Source organism: Octodon degus, unplaced genomic scaffold (assembly GCF_000260255.1).
Source record: "Octodon degus isolate 3935 unplaced genomic scaffold, OctDeg1.0 scaffold00033, whole genome shotgun sequence".
In the NCBI taxonomy this organism is placed as follows: domain Eukaryota; kingdom Metazoa; phylum Chordata; class Mammalia; order Rodentia; family Octodontidae; genus Octodon; species Octodon degus.
Genome location: NW_004524609.1, coordinates 16211390 through 16234073, shown reverse-complemented (window position 1 = coordinate 16234073; position 22684 = coordinate 16211390). Strand labels below are relative to the sequence as shown.

Genomic DNA, 22684 nt, shown 5'->3' with positions numbered 1-22684 from the left:
CTGAAGATGCTGTTAAAGAACCTACTTGGCTACCTTTCTGTGGGTGTGTAGGTTGAATGTATTTAATAACATCACCCAGAAAGAACAAAAGAAATGGATTAGAAAGGAGATCTAGAGCTAGCTGGAAATGGGAACAGGCACAAGATAGGAGAAACTGACGGATTCTAACTGCGTGCTCTGCTTCCCATGTTCTCCACAGCTATATTCCAAAAGACGACAGCCTGCAGTCAGAGACTGTGCACTACAAGCGAGGAGTGTGCCAGCAGTTCTGTCTGCCCTCCCACACCGTGGACCCCTCAGAGTGGACTGAAGAAGAGGTGAGCTGCATCTGCCAAGGTTCCTCATGGAGATGCAGGGAGCCTGGGGCTACAAGGACCCAGGCCAGCAGCAGCTACTCCAAGGCGATGCTCAGCTATAGCCTTGTGACCACTGCACACCTTATGAGTTCTGCTTGTTCACACCCAGGACTCCTGCCTCTGTTAATTCCCCTATTCCAAAGTAGCATGCTGCTGGGGAGATAGCTCAGTGGAATAAGTGCTTGCCTGGCAAGCCCAAGGTCCTGTGTTCAATCCCTGGTACCACCAAACAAACCCAGAATTTTAGGGCCAGTCAAATAGCTCAGTGGAGTAAAGTGCCTACAAGCAGGTACAGGGGCTGGGGGTTTGATCCCCAGGCCTGCCATGCCAGCCCCGCTCCCAGGGCATGCTGAGATGGCAATTGAGACTGGGTGTGGTGGTGCCCACCTGTAATCCCAGCTCTTGGGAGGCTGTAAACAGGCAGATCATTATGAGTCAAATCTAGTAGTGAGACCCTGAACACCCTGTAGACCCTTCCCTAAAACAAAAAATAAATAAATAAAAAGACAAAGTAGCATGCTAACCTAGGACACTTTAAGCCATGCACAAAGATGCTGCAGAACTTTAATTCCCTGAGATTTTAAAAGAAACTGGTGGCCTTTTCTTACCCAAATGACCATGAGGTTGATGAGCAAGGAGTAGCAATGAGGCTCACCCTTCATTGCAGTGCCTCCTTTTCTGTGGACAGCTATGCCATTGCCACAAGTTCAGCCTTCTCTTTTCTTCCTTTCTTCTCTGCAGCTTGGCTTTGACCTGGACCGAGAGGTTTACCCTTTGGTGGTGCACGCTGTGGTGGATGAAGGCGATGGTAGGGGCAGTTTCTGTCTTCTTTTGCATATACACTGCCCTTTCGTGGCACACTTCTGGCAAAAGCTGTGGCACGCCTGCTCTGTGGGCCTCGGGCAGTGTCTGCATCCTCGTGCCAGTAGTCCCCAGCAGCTTGGGCAGAAGTGAAGAGGTGGGTTATTTATGCACCCCTGCTGGTGGCAGCCCAGTTTGACTACTTTGCCAGTTGTATGGGGAAAAGGGGAGACAGGGACATGAGATGTTGTTTGGCTTTCTTCACCCTGTGCCTTTGTTTTTTTCAGAGTACTTTGGCCATTGCCATGTGCTGCTGGGCACTTTTGAAAAGGTGAGTAGCTCTAATATTGTTAGCCCTTTCTTTCCTGCAGCAACCCTCATTTGCTGAGGGAACACAGCAAAATAGTCCAGTTTGAGAGCCTGGGTAGCATTGAATGAGCAGCACATGGTGCTGTGCCTGGGCAGGGTCCAGCTCTGCCACCACCTTGCGGCCTGACCCCTGTAGGCCTGTCTCCTCTTCCTCAAATGAAAGGGTTAGGTTGGACCATTGTAAGACCCTGGCAGTATCAGGATCCTGTCAGTATGCTCTGAGTGTGCAGCATCGTGTGTCATTGGGGGAGGCAGCAAGAGTGTGGTGGGCTTTATGCCCTCCCTGCCCGTCGTGCATAACTATCTTGCTTTCCTTCCAGCACACAGATGGGACTTTCTGTGTCAAGCCCCTCAAACAGAAACAAGTAGTAAGTATGGAGGCCCAGGGGCTCTTGGCCCCTCCTCCCTCCCTTTCTCCCTTTTTCTCTTGTTCTTTTTCTTTATTCTTTGCTAAGCATTGTTCTTTCCTTTCTCTTTCTTTTTATTTTTTTATTTTTTTTTATAATTTTATTTTTTTTTAATTTTTTTTTATTAGAGAGAGAGAGAGAGAGAGAGAGAGAGAGAGAGAGGGGTGTGTGTGTGTGTGTGTGGCCAGCTCAGCCCACCAGGGGGCGGGGCTGGCTGGCATGTGGTGCTGGGGGATTGAACCGCGGTCCCTGATGCTTTGCCAAGCTTGTTCTAAGTAGGTGCCTTAGACCACTGAGCCATCTCTCCAGCCCCTCTCTTTCTTTTTAAAACAAAGAAAAAAATAAAAAAGGGAGTACTTTTGTTGTTAGAGTCTACTTGGGTGGCCTGAAAGGATTCCTATTTTTTGGTGTTTTTATTGTTCTAGAATTATTGATTTTGAGGCAGCAGTTATCTGAGCAAAGGACTTGCAAAATCAAAGGACAAGATTTGTCCCCAACATTAGGTTTAGGGAAAACTCTATTTAAAATGTCAGGGTGAGAAACATTTCAAACAAAAGGATAAAGTATTGGGGTCCAATTCAGGGTCAGTTAGAGCTTAGTTTTTCCCACCATTCCTTTCTAAAGTTCCATGAGCTGGCCACTTGCCCCTTCCAGAGTGGGGAGCAAGGTCTGCCTGTCTGCTGGAAGTCCTCGTAGTCCTGGGTGCCAGCACATTTTTCCACTCTTGCAGAGGTAGGAGGAGATGCCACAGATAGTGAGAGCAGTGTCAGAGGCCTTAGCGTGTACACACACACACACACACACACACACAGCTGGGCATGGTGGTATATGCCTGTAATCCCAGCATTCAGAACACTGAGACAGGAGTATTGCTGTAAGGTCTAGGCCAGAAGGATAGCCTGAAGTGCAGGGTGAAACCCCATCGCCAAAATAAAAAAGGTTTTGGCAAGGGAGAATGGTGGAGGAGAGGTCATCTCATGTATGGTGGGGCAAATAGTGGGAGGCAGGGCTGGCTTTTATTGAGATATAAGCCCTTCCTTCTTGCAAATGGATGATAGATATCTGAAATTCTACACTATTTATTCTCTTAGATGAAGTACTTGCTCTCCTTACAGTGAAGTCAAGAATAGTCAATCACACCTTAGTACAATTAGTTAATAATGTCTTTTTTTTTTTTTTTCCCAGTACCATGAATTGAACTCAGGACCTTGTGCTTGCCAGGCAGGCACTTATGCAGCTGAGCTATCTCCCTGGCCAATAATGTCCTTTTCAATATAATTGTTAGGTTAGAACAAATTTTAAGAGAAGTGAGGCTGCCATAGATCCTGAGCCCAGGCTACTACCCAGCCAGGCCACTGCCTGACCTTGGTGGGGAGGCCTGGTTATGATGAAAGGGCTAGAGTAGCTACAGAAAAGTGTGTTATCTGTGTTTCTGTTACTAGATTTTCTCTGGCAGCAGACTGTTACATGGAAGAGAGGGAGATGAAACGAGAGCCAGGCTAAGTCTGTGAAGAGGGGATTGTTGGGGACAGAGATGCGGCAGAAGGGAGGAGTGGGCTCCTAGAGGACATGGGGAAGGGCCAGCATAGACGTGGGAGAGGGCACTGGTGGAGAGGGCACTGATGGGGTGTAAGAAATAGGCCCAAAGGGGTAACTGTACTGCATGTCGCTTCACAGGGGATGTGCACCAGTAGCCTGTCTTCCAAGGCCTCACATCTCCCATCTACATTTTTTCTTTCCTTTTTCCTTGCCCGCTTCTTTGTGTTTGCTCTCTCTCTCTCTCTCTCTCTCTCTCTCTCTCTCTATCTATCTCTTTCTCTTTCTCTCTCTCTCTCCTTTATTTTTAAACATCTGAGCTGAATTTTCTTACAGAATTAAGGCTTACATTTTTGTTTCGTTTTGTTTGTGGCCGGCTCAGCCCACCCTGGGGGTGGGGTTGGCATGGCCTGTGGTGCCAGGGATCAAACCCTGGTCCCTGGGCTGCCTAACCCTGCTTAAGTAGGCACTTTAGACTGATGAACTATCTCATTGGCTAGGCTTACTTTCTTTTTTTTTTTTTTTTTTTTTTTTTTTTTTTTTTTTTTTTTTTTTTTTTTTTTGTGCAGGGTCTCACTACACAGCCCAGAATCATAGTGATCCTCCTGATTTCTGCCTCCCAAGTGCTGGGATTATAGGCACATGCCACCAAGCTCGGACTCCATTGCCTGCTCAGCGCACTTGGGGGGCAGGGCCGGCAGGGCATGCGGAGCCAGGGATCAAAACTTGGCCCCTGCTTGCCTAAGCAAGCGCTTAGTCTGCTGAGCTATACCACCGGCCCTTAGGCTTACATTTTGATTCATACTCATCTATCTTCTTCCTAATATAAGCCTTTTATAACTGTCCACAATAGAAGCTGCTATACAGCTATTATTGCTGAATTGGTGGAATTTTGTGTTCCCTGTTAGATGTAATGGAGGATGAATTAAACATTTGATTTTCTTTCCTCTCTCAAAGAGAAAACATAGGTAAATAAAAATATCCTTTACTTGTCAAGGTCTTAGGAGTTTTCAGTGTGAATCAGTAGTCTGGGGTTACCATGGTAAAGTGGGCGCCACTCTTGTGTCTCAGTAGAATCAGCCTGTCCTTGAACTTCTCTGTTTGCTGTTCAGGTAGATGGGGTTAGCTACCTCCTTCAGGAGATCTACGGAATTGAGAACAAATACAACACACAAGATTCAAAGGTAAGTTCCATGCAAAGCTCCGAATGTGCTCTTCCTGGGAGGCAAGATGAGAAGCCTCTACCCAAGCCAGGGTGGAAGAATTGAGCAGGCCAGCCTCTGGAGCCCAAGGGGTCCTACAGGGTGTTTCTTATTGTGCACTCGAGGTCACCATGCTTCTGTCAGTATGGAAATGAGAAAACTAAGCTAGGTTGGATTTGTTTTGCTCTGAAGCTCTTTCAAACTCCATTTCCTGAGTCTTTCACTTGATCTGCAGGGGCCCCCGAGTCCCCTCAGCTCACTCTGTCCCAGGACCAGCACTGGGCCTCAGAGGACAAACTTGGGAGTTACTCCTTGTTCTCAGCTTCAGAATGAGTGGGACTCAGCCAGTGAGAGAGCTGGGAGGAGTGGAGGTCTCGTGTCAGGTGGATTCCGTCCTCATTGCCTACATCAGCTCTTAGCCAAGCTGCCTTGTCAGTCAGGGAGGCATGTGTGTCACTGGCTGCATTTTTATCTCCCTGGCCAGGTGGCCGAGGATGAAGTAAGCGACAACAGTGCGGAGTGTGTGGTGTGTCTCTCAGATGTCCGGGACACCTTGATCCTGCCCTGCCGCCACCTCTGCCTCTGTAACACTTGCGCAGACACGCTGCGCTACCAGGCCAACAACTGCCCCATCTGCCGGCTGCGTAAGTCCTGAGCCAGGCTGGGAGGGCAAGAACATCAGGACACGTGTCACTGCTGGCTTAGCAAACAATGAACATAGGAGGGATCATGGGTTCTGTCTGGGCTCTTGTTCATCCTTAATCCTGCAGCAGGATGTCCTGATGTCCTGTTTTTTTTTTCCTAGCCTTCCGGGCACTGCTTCAGATCCGAGCCATGAGGAAAAAATTGGGCCCCTTGTCCCCAACCAGCTTTAACCCTATCATTTCATCCCAGACATCTGACTCCGAAGAGCATTCAGTAAGTTGGGCTCAGCACCAGGGCTCCTCTGAAGCAAACGTATGCTAGTGTTCTCTTGGGGCTTTTTCTTTTTGAATATTCTTATCCTTTCTACATGGCCCTGCAGCAAGGAACTAAAGTTGAACATGCTGAAGGATTTAGTAGGTTGGCTGAGACCATAACATGCTAAAACAGCCAATATTACAACAGAAACTTGAATACTTGACATTAAAGCCTCCCTTCCCCTCCTTGGGAACTTGGTGTCCAGTTAATATTTACATTCCTAGAGCCATCTGCTTGTGAAGTGCTCCAGTGGGGTCCAGCTCTGGAACTCCCCTAGGCAGGACAAAGGGATGATTGTTCCAAATTTGAATACAATTGACTATCTTTTTTTGAATCTTTGAAAAAGATAACTTTTCTTTATTTCATTTCATGGCTTCAGTGACTGAAAGTCGAGTCAATAAACAACTTTGTGTCCCACTGTAAGAGATCAGTTTAGGGTAAAATCTAGACACTTTGCAGTTATAGAATAGCAGATATAGTCTTTTTTAGATTAACCCATGATTTGAAAGATTTATTATTCAGTAAATGTTATTGGGGTAATTAGTTCACTATTTAGGGAGGAAAAATCAGTTTGGTACTTTAACCCTTCTCAGATAACAAATTCCAAATAGAATAACTAGTTAACTGTGTTAAAAGCAAACCAAACATTAAAAACCTAGAACTAATTGTAGGCAATTTTTTTGGAGACAGGGTCTCACTCTCTAGTTCAGGCTGGAGTTGGACTCAATATCTAGTCCAGGCTAGACTTGAACTCACAGTGATCCTCGTGCCTCACCCTCCCAAGTGCTGGTATAGGGAATTCCTTAATTGACTTTGGATGGAGAAGGACTCTAACCTCACAAGCAATGGAAAACTTCAAAAACAAATCTAGATTTGGCCACATAAAAAGTTTAAAGCTCCAGAGTTCTAAAAGGTGACCAAACCCAGTGTGGTGCACATGTCTATAATCCCAGCATTCAGGGGGGCTGAAGCAGGAGGATCACTATGAGTTACAGGGCAGCCTGGACTACCATAGAGAGACACTGTCTCAAAAAAAAAAATGGGGGCTGGTGAGATGGCTCAGTGGTCTAAAGCACCTACTTAGAACAAGCTTAGCAAAGCACAGGGACCATGGTTCAATCCCCCAGCACCACATGCCAGCCAGCCCCGCCCCCAGGTGGGCTGAGCTGACCACACACACACACACACACACACACACACATAAATAAATAAAAAATAAAAATAAAAAAGCCAAATTAAAGTGCAAACAAAGATAGTTTAAAACTATTCATAACATACATATGAAAAAAAAAACCATACATATGGGGGGAGGGGTATCTTTGCCATACCCCATAAAGATAAAATAATCAGTAAATAGCAAAAAAGATAAAAATAAATTCTAGTCAGACCTGGTGATACATTCTGGTGAGCCCAGCACTTGGGAGGCTGAGGCAGGAGGATCATCACAAAGTCAAGGTTAAGGCCAACCTGGGCTACATAACAAGAGGGTGTATGTGGGGGGAGAGGGAGATTCTCAAGAGAGGAAATACAAACAGTTAAAAATCACCTTTACAAAGTTCCTCTGGGCCTGGAAGGTTAGCTCAGTAGTAGAATGCTTGTGTGAGGCCCCAGGTTTGATCCTTAGCACCACCAAAACCAAAAACTTAGATACATCAAATATCATCATTGTGCAGATTAAAATAGTATACCATTTTTCATCTTTCAAATTTAAAAACTTTCCTTTTTATAGATACTCCATGGTGATGGAGCAGTAATCAAGATTGGTATTTTGCAGTGCTTATAGGAAAATATAATTAGAAAAGTTATCAAGAAAACAACAAAATAGTATACAAACTACTATAACCTGAGGCTAAGAATTTTAATACCAAGAAAATGACCTGAAAAGGTTTTTGTTCCAAGTTCTGTAGCTCAAATTTAGGGCATCATGCATGTTGAGCAAGTGTTCTACAACTGAGGACAGCCTGAAAAAGACTTATATACAAGGATCTTCCTCAGATCATGTTTACAGCGGGATTTGTTGAACTCAACCTAATACTGAGCACTGCTAGAGTAGTTAGGAAGCTTCCTATGCCTAAGAAAAGGGGATGTCTATGAAAAGAAGTCTCAAATGTATCAGAAAATATTTATGTTGAGTAAAATAAGCAAGATATGAAATTGTCATTTACAAATTGATCATAAATATACAAATAAAATGAAGAAAATAGTTGAAAGAAAATACACTGGAATGATGATCTGGGGAGATGGCTCAGTAGAATAAGTACTTGCCTGGCAAGTGCAGGGTCCTGAGTTTAATCCCTGGTACCACAAAAAAAAAAAAAAAAAAGAAAGAAAGAAAGAAAGAAAGAAAGAAAAGGAATACTAATAAAAGTTACTTTCGGTGCTTGATTACTGGCAATGTTTTTCCCTTCTACTTTGCTGTATCTTCCAAATTTCCTGTAATGATTATTCATTTACTTTATCATCAGAAAAAAATACACATTATTAAGAAAAAGTTCACCTGTGAACAGAATCTAGGAGTGTGTGACTGACATCTTATCTTCCCTCTGCATCTGTACAGAAGCTTTTCTTACCAGACCACCAAGCCTTGATGGAAAGAAAACATTTTTAAGCATCCAGTTGGAAACATGATCATGCCATAAAAAAAGGACTTAATCTTTCACCCTGTCTTTGATTCCTCTAGTCCTCAGAGAATATCCCACCAGGGTATGAAGTGGTGTCTCTCCTGGAGGCCCTCAATGGACCCCTCACCCCATCACCAGCAGTCCCTCCACTTCACGTGCTTGGAGATGGCCACCTCTCAGGAATGCTGCCTTCTTATGGCAGTGACGGCCATCTGCCCCCTGTCAGGACACTCTCCCCACTTGACCGCCTGTCTGACTGCAGCAGCCAAGGACTCAAGCTCAAAAAGAGTCTCTCCAAGTGAGTGGGTGGGGCCCAGGGCACGTGAACCCTTTCACCATCCACCACTTGGTCTCACAGAAGCCATGAGGGAAACTTGGGGGGACACTTAACCCTCCCTGAGAGATGGAAATGGGTTGTGTACTTCAGAGAATTCTTCCCAGACCTCACCTGTGTTTGTGGGGAGGGAATGAGGTACAAGGAAGAGGTGAGCACCAGAGACAGAGCCTCTCAAGGCCCTGGGGAACACGGCTTACTCTGAAGACCAAAGAAACCTTGTGACTGTATCTCCAAAGTGTTTAAATCCTTTGGGGCATGATTACGGCCCAGTTTCTATGGTAGAGTGTAGAGGGGTGTTTTGCAGATGAACTATTGAGAGCTTGGAACGGCCTTGGCTTTTCCCAAGTTCAAGCAGCGAGTCCTAGCAGGAGCTAGAAGCAGAGGCTGTCTGTCCAGTACAGTATGTTTGTGTGTGCACAGATGAGTGTGTGTGTATCCAGCCCCACCTTCTTACCTCCCTTAGGCTCTGGGACTCCCCTGGTGGCCTCCTCCTCCTCCTTCTGTGGAGTCTGGGTAAGAAGAGTCAGACCAGCTCTGAGCTCTAAGTACATGTTGGATTCAGCTGCTCTTCCCCCACTGGACTTTTACAGATCCATTTCACAGAATTCTTCCGTACTGCCTGAAGAGGAAGAAGAGCACTCCTGCAGTGAGTCAGAGACTCAGCTCTCTCAGAGACCGGCTGCTCAGCATCCTGAAGAGGTACTTTGCTTTTTCTCTCTTCCTGGGGCCGGCCACTCAGGCCCACTTGCTTTCCTTCACTCCTCAGACACTGCTCACCACCTTCCAAGCAGCAGCTGTAAAGGCTTTGTGAGATTGACATACAATTCACACAGCGTACCTTGTTTATTCCCAGGCTCTCCCCTGTGTGCCGAGCTAGCAGTAGTAAAGAAAGCCCACAGCCCCTGCTGCCCTCAGGGTACATGTGCTTGTGAGTTGGGGAAGGGGTGAACACAAAAGGCAAAAGTGAAAAGTGTACCTGAGCCAGGACCTGTGGATCAGTGTCAGATGGGGGAAGGGAATGTGGAGGCTGGAAGAAAGCAGAGCAAGAGGTGAGCTTCTCACAGAAATCTGAGGAGAAAATTATGGGCATAGGGGAGCAGTGGGAAGCCATGAGGCCCAGTGTGGTTGGAGTGACAGAACACTGAAACTTTTATCCTTAGCCATCTGCTCTCAAAGGCATTGAGCTAGGGGCTGCAGGGCACCCAAAGATAGTAAAGTTTCCCTGTCCTCAAGGGTGCAGGTCTAGATGGGATAGTGCATGTACTCAAATACTAGAATAATATGTGGCACATTGTTATTGCCTATTTCTTGAAAGAATGAATTGTAATTATAGAATGTAAGAGCACCCAAAACAGAGACCATGAAATGTCATGATAGAGATGTATGGTATTTTGTTTAATGGAGGAAATCAGGAAAATAAGTTAGAGGAAACATTTGAGCTGAACTTGGAATGTTCTTGACATGAGAAGAAGGGAAGAGAAACAACCAGGTAGAGGCTTGGAGCAGACAGGTTTGCAGTGAAAACTCTGCCTCACAGAGCCTCACCTCGCAGGTACAGGCAGACTGGGTCAGGAGGAACCTGGTGAAGCCAGAAATTGGCCAGTGGCCCAAGTGTGAACCAAGATGAAGGAGACCTTCCTGGAGAAGGAATGGATTGTAGAAAGCAGTTGGGAGGGATTTGCTTCTACCTGGGATGGCGAGACCCTATGCCTGAGTGATGAAGGGGTAGTGGTGAGATAGGTGGGGTAAGTTCCATTTCACAGCATTCATGTGGAAATGGCCTGCAGGCAGTGAATCCCAGCTGGTTTTATGTGCCTTTGGTTTGGAAGAAAAGCGGTTCTTAATCCTGGGGAAGCCGGGAGTGTCCCCATGTCACAGCTGCTGGGTGACCTGTGTCACTGGAGCTGCAGTCTTTGTATGGCTCCAGCAGATGCTGGGCCTCAGGCAGGAGGTGCTGACTGAAGTTTGCACCTCCCCTGGGAGACAGTCGCTCCAGACCCACACTGAAGAGAAGTGCTGACAGAAGAGAAGCCAGCACTGCCTCTCATGTCACTCCAGTCCTCCACAATAAGGGACTTGTCCCTTCCAGTGTTTCCTTTCCTCCTCACCCCTACCAAGCCCCTGCTCTTACCCTCTTCCTCCAACACACTTGATTTGACCCTCCTCCATGTCCCATCATGTCCCTCACCCCTAGGAATGTGGCGTAACTCCAGAAAGTGAGAACCTCACCCTGTCTTCATCTGGGGCTGTTGACCAGTCATCCTGCACAGGAACCCCGCTGTCCTCCACCATTTCCTCCCCAGAAGGTATGAGAGAGCAGAGAGCAGCTGCACTTGCCAGTGCCTGACCAGGGGACTAACCTGGCCAAGCTGAACATGGAGAGGGCCTTGTGCTCCTGGCTAGAGGAAGGTTGCTTCTCTCAGGCCCAGTCTTGTGACAGTGTAAAGCAGACCCTGAGTCCTTAGGCTGAGGTTTTAGCTCTGTGAGAAAGAAAAGCAGAAACTAAGTCAGAGCTGGGACAAGATGAGGTCACTGTGCTCCTCATGGCCTGAATGCAGGGAGGGAGCTCTACCCTTCTGTATCCTGATCCATCTCCTTCCTCTACTCCTATCTCGAAGACCCCGCCAGCAGCAGCCTGGCCCAGTCTGTCATGTCCATGGCATCCTCCCAGATCAGCACGGACACAGTCTCCTCCTTGTCTGGCTCCTACATTGCCCCTGGAACTGAAGAGGAGGGAGAGCCCCTCCCCTCCCCCCGGGCAGCAAGCAGAGGCCCCTCAGAGGAGGGGGAGGTAAGGGAAGGGCTCTGTGTGTGTGTGTGTGTGTGTGTGTGTGTGTGTGTCCAGCATTGCTTCATCAAGGATCAATCAGGGCTGCAAGCCCTAGGGGCTCAGAAAGGGCTGGGGAAAGCACAATATCCCTTCCATCTTACTCTTCCCTGGCACCAGTGTTGTGCTAAGGAAGGCTCGGTCTTGGGTTCACTGTTGTGCCTGCTTTACAAGAGGGCACATCCTGACAGTGCCCCTGGCTTTTGTTGCTCTTTTGCAGGAGATGCCAGCTGAGTCTCCGGATAGCAACTTTTCTGGCCTCCCTGCTGGAGAGCAAGATGCAGAGGTAACCTCAGTGGCAGACAGAAGCACCCTTTTCCTGAGCCAGAGGAACTACTGGCCTTGGCTGGGATGATGCCAGCTGGGTGGGGGCAGTGAAGAAGCTTTATCAGGTGAAGTGGGTGGACAAAAGAACAACCACACACTGGGCCTGTGCACTGTCTGGGTAACAGGGGCACTAGTTCCAGCGTGACTTCTGTGGAGTATGTTCCAGAGGGATTTTCTCATGTCACCCTGGGCCTTAGGAATGTGTTGTCCTTTGTGCCTCTGGTGAGTGTTTACACAGGGCAGCTGGATTGCAGGTGCTGTCTGGTGCAAGGAATAAAGACACGTCTGCCTACCTTGCTCCCAACCCCTCTCTCTACCCAGGAGCCCCAGGCAGGGGCAGGTGGGTTAGCAGTCAGCAGGAGGAGTACCCTACCGTAGGTTTGTGTAGTGCTGTGCAGCCCCTGGCTTAACTTTCCTTGAGCCAGATCTTCTCGAAGGATATCCAGATAGGATTGGGGGATGTAAAGAGTTTCAGAAAGTTATACTATCTCATAAATGGCTTTTTCAAATAATTTTATTTTCACTTTGAAGAATCTGTGTCAACTGAGCTCTTAAAAATGATTTAGGGGCTTTATTTTGGTATTTGAGATAGGCTCTTACTTTGTAGCCCAGGATGGCTTCAAACTCATGGCAATCCTTCTGCATCTGCCTCTTGAGTGCTGGGATTACAGGCGTGTGCTTCCATACCTGAAAAGAGGGGGTGGAGGGGGGGGGGTTGGGAGGTTATTGTTTTATTTTGACAGGGTCTGACAGTGTAGTTCAGTCTGGTCTTAGGTTTACTATGTAGCCCAGCTGACCTTGAATTTACAGTGATCCACCTGCTTCAGCTTCCCAAGTTCTGGGATTACAGGCCTGTGCTACCATACCTGGTGCAACAGGGTATTCTTGTCAGACCATTCTAAGTCTGTGTCTACAGCATGGCTCAGCTGAGTTTCCCACAGACTAGTGGACCCTCCCCAAGCCTCCTTGGCATGACAGACATGGTTGAGAAATGTATACTGTGGACATAGCCTGTGGAGTTAGATACCATGGGATGTTTCCTCCTCTGACTGCCTTGTTAGACTCATAAGTCCTTCCTTCTGTCCTAGGGAAATGATGTCATAGGGGAAGAAGATGGCTCTCCCATGCAAGAAGATGGTAAAAGACCTGGTCTTTTGCTCCTTTGTATTGTGTGTCTCTCCTGGGTATTCTCTAAGGATAAAGAAAGGACAACTGCTGGGACTTGGTGGCAGCGCTTGGTTGAGTGGCTGTTGTGCTCTTGCTGGCATATTAAAGCAAGCAGCATGTCAGCGACCTCAGTGACCTTCCCAGCTCCTTCTGGGACTCAGAGCCAAGGGAGTTGGGATGAGGATGCTGCAAAAGACACTCCTAGTTCTGCCCAAGCAGTCAGCAGACCTGAGCTTTTGGCCACTCCTGCTGCAGCTCGCTAGCTAAGCCCACAGAGTTGCCCTGACAGCTGTCTGGAGACCAGCAGCAGTCTTCTAGGCAGGAGGCAGGACTGCTTGACTCCTTATCTGATTTTGCTTTAGTGGAAAAGATGACTGACATTACTGTACAGGGGACCTTAGGAGGTAGCATGCATCAAAAGTGTGGCCAAGGGACCATGTCTTAATTCAGCAGTTCAGCCTAGGCAAGAACTCTATAGGTACTTTAGTGATGGCTTTGCCATAGTTCAAGCATTTCTTAGGTCTGTAGTTGGAAGAATTTGTTGCCAGTGAGGCTGGAAAAAAAGGAAGGCCTGTAGGGTAAGGAAGAAGGGAGAAGAAAAGGCAGGAGAAGCCACACCACACATTCCAGGAGCTAGACTTCCTTCCTTCTGCCCTGGGGCACCCCCTGAGCACAGTTTCCATGGCCTGATGGCAGTTGCACCAGCAGATGTCATCCTAGTTGCTTCTGCTTCAGAGCTGGCCATTGCTTGGGGGTGTCATGGTGTGCATGCGAACTTGACAGCTCCTACCCGCCAAGACCTGGAGAGAGGACAGCCACTGGGACCAGGCCTCCTGCTCCTGCACACCAGCCTGGGGCTTGATGCTTTATAACCTCAGCTGATGATTTTGGTGTCCTAGTTCCACCCAGATGATGGCTCCTTCTCTCCCTTTGACCAAGAAAAAAAGGGAAAAGCTCTAAAAAAAAAAAAAAAAAAAAAATCACTTCAACTTTCCCTCTCCCCTCTTACATGTCTGTAGCTTTCTGGGCAATCACTGAAAACATACTCAAAATAACAACTTTGGTCTCATAAGAGAATAAATCATAATTTTGTAAATGTGGTAATTCTGACTTGATATACAAAATTATGGAACAAAGGCCTTTAGTTGTTGTTTGATGTGTTTATCGTTAATCATGTTGTAGAGCCTTGTGGTCATAAACAGCCCCCTCACACTGGAGACAGCCTCAGACATGAACAGGCTATCAAGCCCACATACATGCCCCTCCCCAGTTTTATCCAGCTTCTGCTTCTGCTACTAGGTTTCAGTGGCCTAGTCTGAGTGTAGCTGCCCTCTGGAGCGATTTCTACAGAGCACAAACCTCACAACCTTGCACAGGTATCTGAACTAGAAAAGAACAGTTAGAAAGAGGCCAGTCAGAGCAACACACCAGGATGGTGCAAGAACCTAGGTGTGCCCATGCGATTTGATTCCTTTTTTGTCTACTCTTTACCCACTTAATTATTGTCTTTTTTTTAACATGATTTTATTTTTTGTCTCCATCCTTAAGATTTTTATTTTAAGGACAGCAAAGCAGAGAAAAACACAGCCAGCCCCTCTCTAACTGCCTTAACTCCGTTACAGGCCAGAGGACATGCGCATTTCTAGGTATGGAGTGTGACAATAACAATGACTTTGACATCGCAAGCGTGAAAGCACTGGACAATAAGCTGTGCTCTGAGGTCTGCTTACCCGGTGAGTGGCAGTCTGCTGACATGAACTTGGTGGGAGGCATCCCTCCCTCCCTCCCTCCGGGTCTCACATGTACACCTGTCTCCTGCCCTGCAGTGCCTGCCATCAAGGCCGGGGGTTCTCAAAGGTGCTGGAGGCAGCCGCTGAGAAGAAGTGAGAAGGCCTCAGGAGAGCCCTTGAGCTTTTATAGAGAGTGACTCCTGCTCTGAGAATATTGGGCTAGGAAAACTTCCTCTTCTGATTTGGCCTAAGCATCCCCCTCTCTCACGATCTTGCACGTACCGTATCAACTAGCCTGTCTTGTGTTCATCAACAGAAAGTTTGAGCAAACTAATACCCTTCCATGATGGTTTTAGAAAGTTAATCTGACCCCTTTAAAAGTGAAAATATAGCTCTCCAAAGATATGTAGTTAAGTTAGGATCAGAAAGGACTGAGAGCCAGTGTTACAGGCCAGTGAATGTCTGTGGCCCAGTGAGCTTTAGGTTCCCAGTTTTTGCACATACTAGAGTTAGATCCCAAAGAAAAGGCCAGCAGCCAGGGGTGACTCTACTCTCTGGAGCCCTAACTATAAATTTGATCCAGTTGTCAGTGTGCCCTGTCCTTTTCACTGTCCTAAATTAAACTTGGGGTAACTTCCTACCCAGCAACTATGTTAATCAGTTTGAGTGCTGACCCCATGTGCTTACTCACGGGCTCTAAAAACCACCTCTCTAAAAGTCTCACTTGAGTGGACCAGGTCACATGTCTCCTCCTGGTTCCACTGCAGAAGTTGCCCTTCCCACTGTGCTGTTGTAATCCTCTCCAACAGTCCTGAATGAAGACCTGCTTCAGCTTCAGAATAGCCCTCCTGGGTCCAGTGCTTTACTCGCTCAGCGAAGTGGCTGGAGGTATTGGAGCCACACGACCTCCTGTGGTTGCCACTCTCCATCAGCCTGTGCCAGACACGGTCCCAGCAGGTCCTGACCCCATGCAGGCTTGGGGCAGGGAAGCCAGATGGCTTGGGACATGCTTTCTTTAGCCTTGCAAAGGGCACTTTGGTCATCTCTATTTTGTTTGTCCTAACGATACTGCCAAGGTCTCTCAGTCTGCAGCGAGGCCCAAGGAGGCAGTATCAGTTCATCTGTTTCTCCTGCACAGGCCCAGGACAGACCCCCTCCAGCCTGAGCATGGAGGAAGGGCATTGACCCTTGTGGCTGTTTAGGCCTGGACTGGGGCTGCTGGGTACCAGGGCATACTTACTCCCTGCCCACCCACTCCTGACCTTGCTTCCGTCTGTCCATCTATGTTTCATGTCTTTTTGCCAAATGTAGGTCTGTCTGTCTGTTTCTTTTTTTAAACTCATTTATGTGCCAGCTTTGTGTGAAAGTTCATGTTCACTCTGTGCCAGCACTGTCCTCCCTGCCTCTGCTCAGCCCAGCTCCGAGCTTGCTGACATGCTCACACTCAGAGCACTCGCTTAAGGCTGCAGGCAGCTTTTCATTCCTAACTGGCAAGGGCCTATATTTCAACTGCCTAAGATTTGCCAAGAAAACAACATGTGTGAGAATAATTTCTGTTCAGCAAAAATGGGCATGCTTCCGTGGTGAGATTCAGGGAGGGGATTTGTTTTTAATTGGCACCCTTGGCCAATAGCTGGGTGAGAATGGCACCTGTGCCTAGCTCTGCCTGTCTCTGTGGCAGTTCTCTGCCAGCCAGCCTCTCTGTTTAAGGGCTCCCCACACATCCCTGCTTTTTGGCAGAGGGAGCTTCTGGGAGCTATTTAAGCCAACAGCGCTGGTGCAAACTGAGCTTATTCTTTTTCTTCTTCCTAACTCCCTCCACTCAGCCTGCGTGTCCGTACGTACTGCACTCCTAGGATTGTGGGAAGAGCAGCAAGACCAGAAAGGAAGAAAGTAGCCCTGAGCTTCCTTGGTGGCTTCTAGAGCCAGTGACTTTGGGATTAACCTGGATTCACAGTTGACCAGACAGAAATGCAGAGACCTGTGGTAGCTGTTGAGAGAGGATCTCAGGCATAGATGGAGGGTTTTAGCATTCATTAGATCAACAGAGGTCCAGAGGCTTGGGGTGGAGCAGGTGTATCCACTGTCTTGGAAAAATGTTTCTCTATTTCTTCTGTTGGCATCACACTGATAGAAAAGCCCTGGGAGACTCTGAAAGTCTCTGTTGGGTCAAAGACAGGAGAGTCCACCTTGATAACCATGGACTAAGCAGGCTCTTCACACTCAGCTGTGGACTTACGTCCATCTGATGACAGGCCACAGGCTGGCTTGGCTTCTTGCTGCTCCTGTGGGCAGTGTTTTCCTCCTTCAGGAAGGCTGCTTATGCACATGGTCCCTGCTTCAGTCTGCTTCCCGCAAAGTAGATACCACAACTTACAGAGGGCACTGGGGAGGAGAACTCGGGGAAGCACCTCACACTGGTCCTGTGCCCCCACCATGTTCTTGCCAACCACTCTGCCTGAGACCCATCCTCAATAATCTGCTCACACTTGTGACAGTCTTAAGGACCCCTGTGTCATTCCAGGCCTTCTTCCCCCTAAACTTCCAGATCTTCTGGAACCCCACATTCTTCATGCTGGGGGTGATATGTTCTGAGATTGCTTCTTAGAGGTCCTCAAGGGCAGGGTCTGAGCTGAGAGATGTAGGTGGTATGATCAGAATTGTGTACTAAGTCAGTATGGTTCCAGAGGATTTGGTGGGGTGTGACACAAAAGGCTGGAGAATGATGGGGGCAAGTGACAATTCCAAGATAAGGCTCTGGGACATGTATGTGATGGAAAGAGGCAAGGATAATGGGTTGGGGGGGGGGAGGTTTCGTGGAAATACGAAGATCTTTAAGTGACTGGATTGTATAAGGGCGGGCATATCCAGTGAAATCTAAGCATGTTTCTGGACACCTCCCTGACTTCACTCCTGCCTTTAGGCCTTATAACCCAAGACTAAGATGGTACTAGGAAAATTTATACTTTGTGGACACTAAGAAAAAAGTCCAAATTAAGTGTTTCTTTCCCTTGGAGAGAGACTACAAAGACAACTGAACTCTTTCCTTCAAATCTAGCTGTGTTGGAGAGCCAGGCAAAGGGCATGCCAGATCTCCCTAATAGTGCTCCTGAAATCTGCCCCCAGAGGTCTCCTCATTCTTCCATTTCTGGCTCCTCAATAGAACTGGATGCAAAATTCTTTTGTCCATCTCTCTGGAGGGATTTCAAGTCACCAAGCTCCATTTTCTGGCTGGAGGGCCCAGGAGCCTGACTCAGAGGCAACCTTCAAAGGGAGCTTAGAAGGGCACCAGTGGAGTAGGCTGTGGACCCTTCAGCTCCTCCTCAGAGGGCGCCTCTCTCTCCTTCCAGATCTCCCCTCAGTACAGACTGCCCTTCAGAGTCAGTCCCTTCCACTGGTGTTTGTGTATAGCCCTAGCTGAGACTCCTAGAATGGTACAGCTTGTACTAGGGCTCCTGTGAGGTCGGTCTGGACAGCCCTCCTAGGAAGCCTCTCAGACCCAGCGTCTGGGCACGGTGTGTTGCAGTGGTGGAGGCGATGGTGGTGCTGCTGTTTTTATTTGTATGTGCACATGTGTCTTCTCTCTTGTTTACCATTTGCTTTTGGTCTTTCCTACTGAACAGCCGCAGTTCCGGAGTCCTGCCCCATAAACATTGAGGAATAGGTATGACATCTACCAAATTATATAAATGAAGAAACAACTCATTTTATTTGGGGTTTCTACCCCAGTATGAGCATTTCCTGATACTCCACTTGCCACACTTTGGAGTACCATCCTCAGAGGGGAAGGAGCACTTCGGACTCATGTCTCAGGGAATGGAGTCCCCACTGGCAGTTTATGTGAAAGACATGGAGTCCTGCCTGATAACTCCTTCCCTGCCCTGGGTTCCAACACCCAGACCATTACCATGGTCCTTCTGTCTGCCCTGGAGGAAGTAGGTTCCAACACTCAGGACAGATTACCATGCCAGCATGCCAGTTAGTACCTGTTCCATCTCAGTGCTTCTGTCATTCAAGGATTTTGGGTCTTGGTTGAATCTCAGGATGACCCCGGTCACATGTAAATGGCCTCAGGACAACACTCTAAAGTTGACCAGCCTCATCCCCCAGAGGAGTCCTGTGATGGGCAAGGTGCCCTGCTGGGCTCTGAGGGATAGCAGGAAATGTGCCAGGCCCTCAACCTGGAGGAGCTGTGTCTGCCAGAGGAGTGAAAAGGCCCAGAGTTTCCACAGTGCAAGGAGAGAAATGGGGATCAGGCTGTTGGGGAAAACTCTGGGTCTCATCCAGCTGAAAGATGGATTGGGAAGGGTGGCCACAGGGTCCATGGGACAAACCACGTTATACAAGCCCAAGGTTCTCAGGCTAGGATGTCCTGCTTAATGGCACCAGTATCTGCTCTGGGATGCAGGAGGAGAAGAAAAGCCATGGGGGGAGGGGCAACAGAGCATCACATTGTCCTCCCACGAGATGTTTTCTATCCTTGAACCCCTGGCTCCTTTGCACACGCATGAGGGAAGTTCTTGCCCTCTGTGAGATGTCTAAGAAAGCCCAGGATCAAAGGAAAGTGACTCGCCAACTCTGCCAGCTGGCCAGCCTCTTCCTTCCCTCTGGCTCCCACAGCAAACACTGAGGGCTTGGGCAAAATCCACATGTTTCTCACCCCTGCCCACTTCTGTCTGCCCTGGAGGAAGTAGCTCAGTGAGGCCGAGTTTCTTTTTCCTTGTCAACTATAACATGGGTGGACTCCAGAACCAAATAATTCAAATACAAAAGTAGACGCTAGTGTAAGATCACAAACTATCCCTGTCCTGTCCCTCTCTGTCTATTGACCACAGTGGCAGTGACTACCTAGCCCAGGGGCAGGAGCAGCCCCTGCACATGTTGACACCTGCTTCTCCTGTTCTTCGTCTCGTGCACTGTGGCTTGCACACTCAGGAGTCTCAGATCACATGAATCCTGCTAGCATCTGTGTCAAGCTCCCAGCTGTCCTCCTGGATACACCAAGTGAACATTCCTCAAGGTCTGGCTCCTGTAACCTTCATTTCCTCTCCTCCAGGTATCTGGCAGGGTGATGACAACATTGTCAGTCACCGGAACACTCAGCGCAGGCGCTTATCATCCAGCAGCCTGGAGGACCCCGAGGACAGGTCCTGCGTATGGGGTCCTCTGGCTGTCTGAAAGTGCCTGCCCTTCTCCCCAGGCGCCCTTCCTGTCCTTGTATTCCGTCTGTCCTCACTGGACCACTGGCCTCCCAACATCTGCAGCAGGATGCCTGTAGACTTTGCATACTCACATGAAAGTTGGATGTTGAGTTTAACCTGCTGTCTCCCAACCTGGTCTCCTGTAACCTTGACCCTTCTCCTCAAAGGGACCAGAGTCCTCTGTCCTCATGGGCTGATGCCACTGAACTACAGCTTGTGAGACTCTCCACAGAAAATCGGGACTGTGTCTGCTGCCCTCGTGGGCAGGTGGAGCTGAGGGCCAGGGGCTAATTGTTTCTTCTGCATTTTTTTCCTTAGGGGGTAGACCAAAAAGACTCAAGTTTTAGCAGTTTTGTTACCAACACCCATCTGACAATTTCTGGTCTCTGTCACCTCATAACCAATTTGAAACCTCCAATTTGGGGTGATCAGATGACTCGTGAGAAGAGGGGGTAGTCTTGTGCTGGGGTGGAGTTTCCTTCCTAAAGCATTAAGAACTCTATTCTCAAAGATGAGGAAGATGGTGGTAACCAAAAGGCTGGTTGAAAAGCTGGTTCTTCCTTCTGGAACAGATCTTGTCTCCCTCTCGCATGGGTCTATGTGCTTTAAAAAAAAAAAAAAAAAAAAAGCACTGAATCCAAGACCCCAGTTAGGACAGCGCCCGTCTAGAGGCCTTTTCCTGGCCACGTAGCGTTACAAAGGCCTGGGATTCCATCCAGAGGCAGCACTGCAAGAGCATTTGTGGACCACCGCTATGTACACAGTGCTAGGGCTATTGTATATTTCTTTATTACAGCCCTGTGGGGGAGTCTAATCTTTATGCCCCCACCTCCATCCCTTCTTTACAAGTGGAAGAAATGGGCTAAGAGAAGTGTGAACAAGCAGTTCTTAAACTGGTGCCCAGAAGCACCAAGGGAAGTGTGGGGAGCCCTGAGCTGTGTAAGTTCAGGAAGTAGTACGGGGCCAAAAGTAGTGTGGCCTGGGGAACCACAGGACTTTCACCTTGAGGCCTCCTCCTGCTCTGTTTTCTTCCCCTCCTTTCAAGCTCTGCTGGGAGTGAGAGGGGAAGGAGGAGCCTTCCAAGCACTATACAGATGAAGCCTACAGCAGCAAGGCTGGCTGGGAGTTGTTCTTCAGTGGCTTTTGGAAAAGGTGGTTTAGTGAGGCATGAGGTGTCTGAAAAGCCATTAGCAGCAATTACTTGTGAGAGCTTTAGACTGTGCCCACTGTATTAGGATTTGTAGGGGCCAGGGAGATAGCTCATTAGAATAAGCGTTTGCTTGGCAATCGCAAGGTCCTGAGTTCAATCCCCGGTACCGCAAAAAAAAAAAAAAAAAAAAAAAAAAAAAAAGGAATTTGTAGTTGTTACACTAGAAGAGCTTGCTAGAAAAAGAGCTCAGTGTGTCAGGCGTGATGGTTCAGGCCTGTAATCCCAGCTCTCTGGGAGGCAGAGGCAAGAAGACTGCATGTTCAAGGCCAGCCTGGGTAATGTACTAAGACCCTGTCTGGGGATGTAGCTCAATGGTAGAGTGCTCTTGGGATGGATCCCCAGAACTACCACCATCACAAGAAAAAAAAAGTGTACAAGGGATCCTTTGTGTAGCTGCAGAGGCCAGGAGTGGTGACTATCACACTGCCTGGTGGTTATGGCTCATGCTCTGTTCTGCTGGAGGAGTATCTGCTGCACTGCTTGAATCAGTCAGCTTGGCCAAGCTGTAAGCTCCTGTGGCCACCACCTCTGAACACGGCAGTGGACTGTGCCATTCCTTAGCCCGTGTAATGTCCCGTCCTCTTTTGGCATTCTGACAGCCCTTTTCATATTTAACACTAAACCAGTATAAGTTGAGCAATAACCCCACTTCCTGATTTCCTTGAAGTGTGAACCCCAGAAGCACCAGGGAGCTTCCCTTAGCCTGGGGTGGTGGCACACAAACCCTCCTCCTCTCTCGGCAGGCAGTATTCACAGTGCAATGTAACCTGGGAGGATGGAGGAAGTAGCTGAGATGAAGGAAAGGCAGGTAAACAGTAGCCTCAGGCCACTAGCTGCAGAAGCAGCAGTCGCTCTCCACCCTTCCCAAAGGATCCCTGTCCTTCCTTCCTCACAGTGCTCTGTCCTCTCCCAAGCAGGCCTCGGATCCCCAGTGGAGACACACGTAGGTTAGAGTGCCCTTTCCTTTGAGTTGCTCAGTGCCCCCTCCCCCATTTAGCTATTGGCAGGCAGAAGCAGCCCATCCAAGGGCATGAGTCTCCATCAGCATGAGCAGGAACAGGTCAGCTGCCACCCCCTGCCTCAGTTTATCACCCGAAGACAGCATTTGCCCTGAGCGTTCAGGTGGAGGCTTCAGGAGGGCACACAAACTAACTGGGGGTACCTGTGGCTGTAACAGCCACACTAGGTCTGCACTTTTCCCTGGCCTGGGCTGCACTTGTGATCCTCGTTTCCTCACAGAGCCTTTTTGCCTTCTATCTAGTACCATCCCACCAGAGTTTAGACACCACTGGGGAATCTTCTGGGCACAGATCCAAGCCCCGGAAATCGTCTCACTGGGGAGATAGACTCTGTCTACCTGGTGTTGACATGCTGGCTGCTCACCCTGACCTAGGGCCTGCGCACCTGGTGTGTGCAAGAGTGAGTGTGTATACTGTTGGTGCCACCTGTGTACACCCTCACTGTGGAGTACAGTGCGAGCACACTACAGTGAGGATACTAAGGATACAATATGTATGGATTGCTGCATGATTCTTTAAAATGAATAAAATTGTTTACAAGGGAAGGAGAACTATTAACCCCAAAGTGGACTGATATATGAATGCTTCTTAAGACCACTTTAATATTTTTACTC

General features: G+C 48.3%; 1 protein-coding gene across 2 annotated transcripts in view; it reads left to right on the top strand.

The window, feature by feature from the left end:
• Positions 1–21410, top strand: part of Rnf157 (ring finger protein 157) — a 95765-nt gene extending 74355 nt beyond the window's left edge. Inside the window, exons 5-20 of one of the 2 annotated variants that reach the window (XM_023713898.1) lie at positions 200–317; positions 1098–1164; positions 1445–1488; positions 1847–1894; positions 4582–4653; positions 5156–5315; positions 5477–5589; positions 8312–8550; positions 9180–9288; positions 10784–10895; positions 11208–11380; positions 11637–11702; positions 12832–12880; positions 14533–14643; positions 18264–18304; positions 19697–19782. In XM_023713898.1, the coding sequence (XP_023569666.1) occupies positions 200–317; positions 1098–1164; positions 1445–1488; positions 1847–1894; positions 4582–4653; positions 5156–5315; positions 5477–5589; positions 8312–8550; positions 9180–9288; positions 10784–10895; positions 11208–11380; positions 11637–11702; positions 12832–12880; positions 14533–14643; positions 18264–18304 (1522 nt within the window). In that variant the 3' untranslated portion in view covers positions 19697–19782. Of the gene's footprint in view, positions 1–199; positions 318–1097; positions 1165–1444; positions 1489–1846; positions 1895–4581; positions 4654–5155; positions 5316–5476; positions 5590–8311; positions 8551–9179; positions 9289–10783; positions 10896–11207; positions 11381–11636; positions 11703–12831; positions 12881–14532; positions 14644–18263; positions 18305–19696 lie in introns of both variants that reach the window. The other variant, XM_004630126.2, reaches the window with a different exon arrangement.
• Positions 21411–22684: the final 1274 nt, after the last annotated feature.